The sequence below is a fragment of the Heliangelus exortis genome, chromosome 11, assembly GCF_036169615.1.
Source record: "Heliangelus exortis chromosome 11, bHelExo1.hap1, whole genome shotgun sequence".
NCBI classification, from domain to species: domain Eukaryota; kingdom Metazoa; phylum Chordata; class Aves; order Apodiformes; family Trochilidae; genus Heliangelus; species Heliangelus exortis.
In genome coordinates, this window is record NC_092432.1 from 20,903,014 (window position 1) to 20,913,891 (window position 10,878).

The window sequence follows — 10,878 nt, forward strand, 5'->3', positions numbered from 1 at the left end:
ACCTATACACAGATATTTTATCCTTTCTTTAGACACATGCATGAAGAATCTCCCCTCTGGATACACAAAGTATACCCCAAATGTAGGACTGGAAGAAAACTTCTGATTTTACCTGTAGCTGTGGCTGTCACACAGTGCTTGATAAATGGATGCAGAAAGTGAAGCTGCTAAAGAATGAAGTGTGTACACCTGAAATAAAAAGGGCCAATATGCTATATAGAATTATATATATGAAAGGTGAGTAAACTTCATTTCTTTCTGAAGAGCACTGGAAATGTGTTTTGCAGGATTGTCCAAATTTTTAAACACATGCATGAAATACTAACTGTTATTTTAGGTTTACAATGAAGTACTTTGAAAATCAAAACTGCCTGTCCGAGATAATCTGATTGCAGTCAAAAGCTTCTAATTTTATGTCAAGATAATTAACTTTATTTAAATATAGAACTGTGGCAATGAATGACTGTTATGATAATGAACAGAACAAGTCTGTCTTGGCATGATAATGAATTTGAAAAAGCATTTGTTTGACCTATAATCTCTCTTTTACCTCAGTTATGTGCTTAAAAGTTTCCAGAAGTCTCCTAGAGTAGCAAGACTTAATCCTCTGTCGTTGCCTCAGAGTGCAACAAAACCACTCCATTTCTTACAGAGAAGAAATGGAAGGATTTCTTGGAAAGTCTGATGAAACCCCCAGTGTGAAGAAAATGGTACTGTCAAAGTGTTACAAATGTAAACTTCTTTAAATGCACCCTGTGTTCACTTCCATCTTTTCCTACTACCTTTCCATTTATCAATGCCAGAGCTCAGATTAAAGCTATGTATTATCCAAGCAGTCATTCTGCAGTTAGAAGGGTCAGCTCTTCCTTCTGAATTCTCTTATGAAATTCCTTCTAATTCTCTTTCTTATATAAAAAAAAATGCCTGTGAAGGAGGAGTTTTTAGATCGAGAAAGATGCTTGATATAGCATAATGAAGGATGGAAAAGAAGTTAACTGATAAAAGAGAGAAAATGAGATGTAAATGACCTTGGCTTACAGTTTTAGAGACTTAACTGCCTTGCAGTGGGACAACCCACTTAGTTTCCTAATTTCTCTCTGCTTTCACTTAGTCAATAGAAATTCAAATTAATTTAATGAATGCGAATGCTGATTTAAATGTACAAAAAATTGTTTAGCTTCTAATTAACTGTGTCATAGTTTGAGATTCTTTGGCTCTTTCCCCCCCTGTTTACTTAAGCTAGCAGACTCTATTCACCCCAGAGAATGAAGTTAGATAAAGTCATTCACCACAATTATTTAAAAACCAGTATACTTGAGGAAATTTGTGCTAGTATAAGTTTCATACTGTTTATAGTTAATAGAAGGTTATAATGTAACTTAGTCTCCTATTTTTACTTTCATTACTCTCAGTACAGGGTTTGCTTAGAATTATAAATATTAGTTAGCATAATAACTAGTCATGTAAAAGTAATTGTTTTAAGAGCCAAGAATTCAGTGTTTCACATTTGGAACAGTTTCCTGAGAACGGCCAGAATTTGGATGAAAGGAAACTAATCAGATTCAAAAAGATGTCAGAAAGCAAGTGGTTAATCAGCATTTTCAGTTTGCTAGACTTGGTAGGGGAGTATTGTGAAAGGCTAAGTGTTGAAAAGTTAAGTGAAACAATGTTTTATTTTTCATGTTGACTCCCCATTTTTTAAAAAAATATGTTGAAAATCTCCTGAGAGATTGTCATTACCTTGGCATCTTCAATATCAGGATGTGGTGGTGCTTTCATCTGCACGATAGTGTGAAGAATATCGTGGATGTGGTTCCTTAAATCCAGCACAGGATTGGCTATCACAGTTTTTGTGGATGCTATGCTTGCAGAAAGCAATGGTAGTGTTGTAGGTAATGGAAGTGGAGATTGAAGTTGCTTAACAGTAGTTTCCTGTTTGAAAGAAAAGATCGTACTTAAAATTGCTGCTTTGAGAAAAAAAAAAAAAGGGAAAAAAAAAAAGATTTTATATTTTTAATGTTTTTTCCAGGGTTATTTATCCTCTTCCATTGCTGTCTGCCCAGTACAGGTCAGATTTCCCTGTGAATGCTGTCAAAGGGAAGTTGTTATTTACTACAGTAACATGGATCAGACCTGATAGCCAAGTTTGCTGGAACACTTTTTCATTTAGTGCAGGAATAGTATTTTTATGTAGCTCAGTAAGAAGCAGTGGGATTGCTTACTAAGGAACATGAAAAATGCACATGCAGTAGCATCAGCTGACATAATACTAAGTGGTCTGAGTTTAATAACAAATAAAATTTGCACTAATCTGAATTTCTCAGGTGGAAATGAAAAGATTTTTTTTTCTGAATTCTGAAAAGTATGTTCTAAGTCTCGTAGAACACCAGAACAGTTGTCTACTGCTAATCAAAATGTGACAAATCTACCACTAGAGCAGATTAAATCACTTGCCTAGTGTCAGATTATCTGCTGTGAGTCAGGTTAGTTGTAAGATTTAATGGAGAATATCTATTTTTTTTGAGATAAATGTAGAAAATGCTATAATAGAGTAAAAGGGAGCCCTACCCTGTCTTAACTCGGTGTTATTTGTTGACCCTTGCAACTAAGATCCCATTCCTTGTAGCTCCCATGCAAGATTTGCAAAGGTGTAGGGAGTGATATTTTGTTGTAATTCAACAACTGGGAATTATTCTATAGATACAAAGAACATTGTGATCAAAATTGTAATTTCATTGCAACACAGATATAATACTGCAATTATAATATAAACAGCAACACTTATATTCTATAGTTACAGGTAGCCTAATCCTCAGTGTCATATAACAGATTCTTATCAGGATGTAGAAGACCAGCACACCTCAATACCAAATTCTTCCTCCAGGAACACTAAAATAACCATCAGACTGGCAGAACCCAAGCAGCATCTGTCCAGGCACAGACTTAATCAGCTGACAAAACCAGTGGTCCAGAACTGTTCACACTTGAGAATAGAAATTAATTTAATTTGTTTTACCTGCTGTGACTCTTGCAGCAAGAACTTCAGCTCCAGTCTTACGGATGCTAAACCACCACCTTGTGCCCCGTGAAGACTACAGTAACTTAGAAAAACTCTGAGAAGATCTTGGTTCTTCTGCAGCCACCACTTTCTTCTCTCAGCATGTTCTCGTTTCGCCTGTAGCTTCCGTCTTTCTATCTGGTGTCGCTCATAGGAACCAATGTCTGGTTTGTCCAGAAGCTCATCCTGATCCAGTAGATCCCCGTGAACCTTGGTGTATGCTGTACAATAGTCTTTGCCCTCTGCATCGTGGTTGCATATTTCATGCATGGCAGCAATCTCTTTTTCAAGCCAGTTGTAAAGCTGAAATCTGAGCTTTCCTCCATCTACTTCATAACCTGTGGCCAAAGTCCTCAGTTCAGTCATAAGGATCTTCAAACAGGCTCTGAACTTGAGCTGTTCAGCAATAACATCAACTTCAGTGTCACCTTCATCAGAAATCTCCCCATGTGCTGTTTCTGAGATGTTGGTGTCTGAGGTTTTCTCACCAGCTTCTCTGTTTTTAGAATCAGATTTTGAGTTTTTCATCATGATACCCACATCCTTATCCTCTGTATCTGACTCACTTTTGTCTTCACCCCAATCAAGGGTAAGGGGCTCCTCATCAAATTTTACTGCTGGTTGACTCCAGTCAAATTGTGCTGAAGATTCAATAGTTTTCTCCAAAGCAAAGGAAGTTGAAACTGGCTTTGACAAATCTGTATCATCCCTTCCAGCACCATCTCTTGGGGCTTTGGAATCTGAAACATCAGCCTGTACTGCAGGACCAGAGGAATCTTTCTCTGCAGCTACAGTAGACTTCTTTCTTCCTTTTGGAATTTTGGAAAGGACTTCAAGAGCTAGAACAGGGCAGCCCACTTTAAAATGAGCATTTGCAGTCGTGAAGAATAATTTTCTTTCTATAAGATTAATTTTATCAACAAAGCTTTTCTCAGTTTTTAGACCTAAGGTAGCCAAAGTCCCTTCTGGTGAGCTGAAGTATCTTCGGATGAGCAAAGGGTGGGTCCGAAGGTAATTGTAGAAACTGAATACCACAGGATTGCATGACTTGACAATAACTAGGGAATTAAACAAACATGACATCTACTGAAAAAGGCTTTTAAATGGTATTACTCTGTATTGCAGTATTTTCTGCATTACAGAAATTCATAAAAACAATATAACAAAGACAGATTTGGGTCTAGTTGCCAAAACAACATGAAGAAATTACATATTCCCCACAAAAAGACTAAAGGTATGAGTTGAATGAGTAGAAAGATGCTAAATTTGCCTCAGTTCCTCTCATCTAAGCCTACAAAAAGCTGAGATGATCACCCAGTTAGAGATTTCCCCAAGGGAGGGAATATGTGGCCACATATGTAGCCACTTGTCATTTAACATTAACTTCAAAAGAAACAGGCTAGGAAATCCTGCTAAGGCCTAGAAGCAAGAGTTTAAGTGCACTGGGATAAGACTAGACAAGCATTCAGTACTAGAGAGGTACTGCAGGGAAGAACCAACCAAAGAGGGCCCTCCTGAGCTTATCTGACAACAGAACCAAGTTTGATTGTGGAGGGATGAATTCAAGCCCTTAGAAGAAATTGGAAAAAATACTGCTTTTCATAAAGAAAAAATTGAGCAGGCCAGTATATAAGCCAGTTAATGATTTCATACAGACAAGGGACTTCATACATACACAGAAACTATTTCTCCTTCTCTACTTTGTCTTAACAAGCTTGTGCCATCAGATTCACGTTTTTGCTTTACCTGGGTTTTCATCATCATCTTTAGGTGTTTGTTCCAATAATGTGTCCAGTGCTCTAGTGTAATCTTTCATTATCCAGTATGCAATGCTTCTCAGAAACGGATCAGAATGCAATTTCGTACAGCTGAACCCAGATCCATCCTTCTGGCAACCCAAAATCTTTTCATAAAGAATGGAGGTGTATGTGACAGAGGTGTCAAACTCTGATTCATATAAACGGGCAATAACCATAGCCAACTGGATGTCTTCCATTTTCTCAAGGCATACCTACAATAAGATGTGGGGAAAAGGTTGCTTTGTTGAGGGAAAGATAGGTCTTTAAAGTAACAATGAGTGAAGAGCAATACATGTTTACAGAATAGATAATTTTTTTTCACTGTGTCTGTTCTTTAAAGCATCCTTGGGTCAAAAAAATACAGCAAGTATCTGAGTAACATTTTCTTCCATGTCTGGAAAGAGATGTACTTTCTTCTGTTTCAGGAATTACACTATTCATAGGACTACATCAGCATGTCAAACTTTAATATGGCAGAAGATAAAGATGTTTATTCTACCTAGTAAAATAAACATAACTTACATCACTGGTAAGATATTCTTCACACTGTCTCACCTGCAGGATTACATCCTGAGGGAAAATTCTTTATGTTCTCTGGTAAAGACAAACATAATGCATATAAATGGAGATAATAACTGATGGTTCTCTAATTCCCATTCTCTACTGAGAGCTAGTGCTTAGGTTATGATCCTGCCTACTGCTCTCACCTCCCTGCCTTGTGGCAGGCAACATCACATCTCTGCTAAAAAGGGATACTGGGGCTGCTTCAGAGGAGAACTCTGACTTTTTATTTTAATCTAATGTAAAAATAGGTCATGCAGAGTAGCTGGAGGCTGAACAGAGTTCTACAACTCTGCTGATCAAACAGAAAGCTTTGCCAGAAGGGTCGTGACAGATATTCCCGAGTGTCTACGCTGAGGTCTGATGTATGTGAACAATTATTCTGGCCTTCAGATCAGTTTCCAAGCTACTTTTCACAATACTGTGGAGGTAAATGATCTGTCTGCTGGGCACAAGAGGGTCATGAGTGGACATACCATTGTATTTGTGCTGCCACAATTTGTGAAAAGATCGGTGGAGGACAGCCTGTAAGGATGCAGTTACACAGGTCAAATTAGAAACTGAAACTTAAATTCTCAAAAGTGGATACCTGTATGGCATCTTTCAGTGAACCTGCTAGCAAGAAAAATGCAGCTGATTGTTCAAAGCGTTGTTTTCCCAACAAAGCAAAAGCATTTTTTAAAGCAGCTTTGCGCCATCTGTCTTCACTGAAGTTCTGGCTGAAAAAGGCAGTCATCTTTTCATCGTGCTGGGATCTGCAAAAAGGAATGGAACATATACATATACTTATACATATACATATACTTATTAGGTAACTTTAGCACACAAACATTTGAACAGCATCACTTCAAATTAAGCTCTAATCTTGACTGAATTCTTCTTTGCATTCCTGATTCAATTAAGATTTAATCAAATTTAGCAGAACTCACCTAAACAGACCCCACACCACTGCCTTTTTCTTCATAGCAAGGTAAAAAAGTGCAGCATCTAGGGCATCATTGTTCCTCTGGAATGAAGCTTTTGCAACCTGTAGTAAACAAAACCTACAATTAACTGAAAAATATAAAGGCTGCTTTTAGCTAAATAACATATGTTCTATGTCAGGGATGATGGTCTAGGTGATGGTGCTACATCTACAAAGCAACAGTAATTCCTGTCAGAATGTTTTATTCATATATGAGAGCTCTCATGACACTGTATATGTTCTTAGGACTCAAAACAAAACAGCAGTACTGCCCCGATTCACCCCTCTCAACCACAGTGGGACACTATAAAAGTGCAAAAAAAATATTTTCGTTAAAACTGTTACAGTAGCTCATTAGGTGCAATTCCTCATGCAATCCACTGTTTACATACACTTAAGCTATAGAAGTATGGCTTTAATGAACACTTTAGTTTTTCTATAAGATTCAGAGACCCAATTGCATTTGATTTACAGTACTAGGGTAATTAAGTTTTGCTTCTGGATTCTTTGAGTATCCTGTAACTTTATGAAATGAGTATACTTTTACAACAGATGACTTGGAAATAAAGTAAATTAGAAATGTCTGTTCCACAGATATGTCAGAGATTGCATTACTTGTTGTAATTTAAAGCAAAAACTAATAATTACTCAAATCCATCAAAAGTTACAAGAAAGTAAAAATTCTTAATAAAGTAAGGTTTTCAATCTCATTGGTACCTCTAGGAAGCAGTTTAAGGTATCTCAGAAAAATATTGAATATTATCAATTATTAGAACTCCCATAAGAAATCTCTGCATGCAAATGAGATTTGGAGTTATTTTGCTTTCACATAATATAGGTGCATATTTCTAAGAAACAGTAATTTTGAGACTCTTCAGAAGATTAAAGCCTGCATTTATCTGCAGTTCAGCTCTTTTATGTTCTATAATACTCCATTATAAAAAGATTTTCAAACAGGAAATGTAGGTTTTATTGACTAATATTTTTAGATATATTTATTATCTTCAGCATACTGTAAAATACAGGGAAGGGGGAGGAAATCAGGTGCTTCAAAAATGTAAGCAATAAAAATTACCTTCTCGATGCACCTTCGGAGCGTGTTGATATTCCTGACCCACCAACCAATACCCATAGCTCTTAGATCAGACCACTGTGGGTCTCCCTTCTGGATGGCAGGAATCATATTTATCAACTCCTCCTCAGCCTCAGAATGAAAAGCCCATGCAAAATGGCAAGTAGATAGGCCTAAAAAATAACAAAAGGCAGAAGATCAAGGCTTTTTAATAAACAAATGCAATAGGGCAAAGATGCAAAGTGGGATCTCCAACCCAAGTGTTACATAGATCTGAGAAGTGACTCTCTCTTAACAGAAAACAGAGCTGCTAACAGAACAGCTGAAATATCCCCAGTGCTTCTTCCATTCTTTCCCACTTCATACATGTTACTAAAGTTATATGGTGAAAGACTGAAAGAAAAATGTCTCCCTTCTGGGGCAGACACTTTGTTTGCTATTTAGGAGGTAACTGCTATTCTTTCCTGTATTTCACAATGGCATTTATTCAGATTGCACATGGGAGACACCTGCTGTGATGAAAATAATGAAACAATCTTTATGGTAAGATAAAGACATACTCTTGTAATGCAATGTCCTCATTCTATCTATGTATCTTTGGGAGGTTTTTTTTTTTGCTATTCACAGTGCACACAGAGAAGCATTTGCTAACCCTTTGCAAGATAAGGGCCTTAATGGAATTGATATAATTTACAATAAATATACAGGCAATAAAAATGACATAATATTGTAAATTAAAAGTACCCAGGTCTTGTCAGCTCAACTGGCTCAACTGAGAGATTGAAGAATTACCTTGGTGAAGCAGCTGAGCTCGATAGAGAGGTGGGAGTGATGTCAGAAGGCAGGTGTGCAAGCGCATAGCCAGCAAGTACCTTAGGCCACATTCATCTAAGGTATCTTTTCCTGTGAAATACATAATACTGACTTTAGAACCTGAAGGTGACCACAAGAGGCATATATAAAATATAGGCAGTCAGTGAGGAATGCATGTTTCTAAACCTTCTGAGAACCTGAACTACAAGTCATTTATTATGTATGAAGTACAAGCAAGCTTATAGTTAATTTTTTTTCTTTTCTGTTTCTGTATCTAATCTGAATAACAGATGCTAGCTTTCAGCTTTGCTATCTCAAAATAACTGTCTACCTTTGCTGAGAAAAAAAGACTCTTAATTAAGTAATATGTCAATTACTAACCTGAGTAATTCTTATCTCTGTTCTGATCTAGTTCAGTGCTTGTCATGGCCACAGTGTCTGCCAAAGCTACGAGGAACATCTGCTCCAGTCGAGTGAGGCCTGGCAGACTTGAGTGCATCAGGTGGCTTGAAAGGACGCTCGCGTGTTCACGGCCAAAGTGAGTCGGACCATACTGTGACAGATTAATCACTTTGGATTTACTCTCCTTCTTTTCAGGCTCGAAATCAATAAAGTCATCAGTTGTAACAGGCTGAATCTGGAACAGGTCTGAGTACGGATCCTCCGGTTTTCTCTTGGCCTGATCTTCGGAGCCCTGAGGTATCTTAGAAGGTTCTTCAGAAACGTAAGTGGCATCTTGATCTGCAGCTAGCAGTGCATACAGTGGCAGTGGGGGAATCGAGTCTATCTCTGTGTAGTCTCTAGTTCCATCTTTTCCAGCTGTGATGGTATCCTTTGCAGTGCTACCACTTACACTAATGGTGCGAGAAAGATGGCGTTTAGAACTAATTCCTTCTCCAGCTTCTGGGTCTTTAACTATTGCAACTTCTCCTGCAATACATTTAACTAAATGTGATAGAATGGCTTTGGCTCGGCGAACTTTACCCAGATCCATGAGTTCCAGTAACTGGGTTGGATGATACTGGGGGAGAGTAGGTGAGAGAAAATGAGCATCTTCAAAAAGACCACCATCCTGAATCCGAGTTGGAGCGACAAAAACATCATCTGCACCTGCCCCATCAACTACACTGGTCTTCTTTGCTATCAAGCTTGTTTTGAGTGGATCTTGGGTTATTAAGTCTTCAATACCAGAAACGTCACTATCTGCATCACCAGACTTGACAGTGTGTTTCCACTGGGCATAAACATGCATTTCACAGTCCATTCCCACTACCAATATACCATCTCTCACCCATGACAGTGAAACGGGCAGTGAAGGAGTGCCATCTACAGATGACACCAAGTCAATCGATCTAAGCAACACCCACTTTGACTTTATGCCTTGTTTTATGCTACCACCTAGTGGTAAAGTAATGACTGCTACTCCTTCTTTGCTGCTAGTTTGATCTGTTACAATTCCTGAAAGTCTTCCATACATGTAGATATTGGCACCAACTCCCACTGTCAATATATGAGAACCATCTTCTTTTGATACCCAGTCCAAATGCACCAAATGCTTGATATTGGGCACCAGGTATTTGTCTTTATTCAAAAAAGCATCTGATTTACTGTAAACAAATAAATTACTGTCTATACTCATCCTCGAATCAAGTACTCTCCCCACCTTAACTAAATCATCCAGATGGATTTCCTGTTCCAAAACCCATTCTGATCCTCCTGTAGACTCACACTCAAGTATACAAACATTCATGGAAAATTCTGTGGAAACAAAGCCATGGTGCTGGATGGGTTGTTTGTAAGCTACTGCAAGGCGTCCTGTGTAAGAACAGCTAACAGCAACTGGCCTTCCTTCTACGTGTACTGCACTGCTGTTGTCTTCTCCTTCATCATTCATCAGAGGCCACGTGCTCCAGTGATATGTTTCCTCTTCTTCACCTTTGCTGTTCAGCTCTGTCTCTACAGTACATCTCCAGAACCTCACCTGGTTGTCTGAACACGTTGTTACTATCAAATAAGGTGCAAGGCAGACTGGGTATATTGAGGAAGAACTCAGGTGACCTGAAGTTAGAACAAAACAGTTACTTTTAGCAGTATGGAGTGCTGAGGTTAGGACAACACTGTCTCACCACTGATGAGACAACTTTACAACCTGGTATTATTTTTCTAAACTGGAGTTGGGTAAGGGCAAAAGCAGTCTTGCAGCTTGGACATAACTAATCATCTGGGTTTCTGGTCACTATTCAAGGATGATAAGCTAGAACTGAACTAATTCAGAGAAGGGCTGTTAGAATAATCAGAGGAATACAAAGTCTTAATGGGATGGCATTAAGGAAGTTAAGATTAGGTTCACACAGCCTACAAAAAAAGGAAACCTAAGGAGGATGGGGGGAACAAAAAAACAGACAGGAGAACCACAGAAGGACAAAAGCAGGTGAGTGCACCAGGTAAAAGAAGCACTATATACCATATATATTAATGTTGGCAGATGAACAAGCTGGTATAAATTATTTGTTAATAAATTGAGACTGGTAGTTAAAATTTCCAACTATTAGAGCAGTAAGTTTCCAGAACAGCTTCCCTGTGGTGACTTGATAAATTTACAAAAAGGTAT

General features: G+C 38.1%; 1 protein-coding gene across 6 annotated transcripts in view; it reads right to left on the minus strand.

Moving 5' to 3' along the window:
- DMXL2 (Dmx like 2) overlaps nucleotides 1-10,878 on the minus strand; it is a 52,646-nt gene that overhangs the window by 16,647 nt on the left and 25,121 nt on the right. For all 6 annotated transcript variants that reach the window (XR_011728096.1, XM_071755198.1, XM_071755196.1 and 3 more), the window contains exons 18-26: nucleotides 8,649-10,325; nucleotides 8,247-8,357; nucleotides 7,458-7,627; nucleotides 6,348-6,445; nucleotides 6,008-6,173; nucleotides 4,805-5,069; nucleotides 3,017-4,116; nucleotides 1,741-1,932; nucleotides 113-189 (exon numbers count right to left, since the gene is read on the minus strand). Coding sequence is in view for 5 of the 6 variants with exons in the window: in XM_071755198.1 (XP_071611299.1) it covers nucleotides 113-189; nucleotides 1,741-1,932; nucleotides 3,017-4,116; nucleotides 4,805-5,069; nucleotides 6,008-6,173; nucleotides 6,348-6,445; nucleotides 7,458-7,627; nucleotides 8,247-8,357; nucleotides 8,649-10,325 (3,856 nt within the window). In the remaining variant the exon portion in view is untranslated. The remainder of the gene's footprint in view (nucleotides 1-112; nucleotides 190-1,740; nucleotides 1,933-3,016; nucleotides 4,117-4,804; nucleotides 5,070-6,007; nucleotides 6,174-6,347; nucleotides 6,446-7,457; nucleotides 7,628-8,246; nucleotides 8,358-8,648; nucleotides 10,326-10,878) is intronic.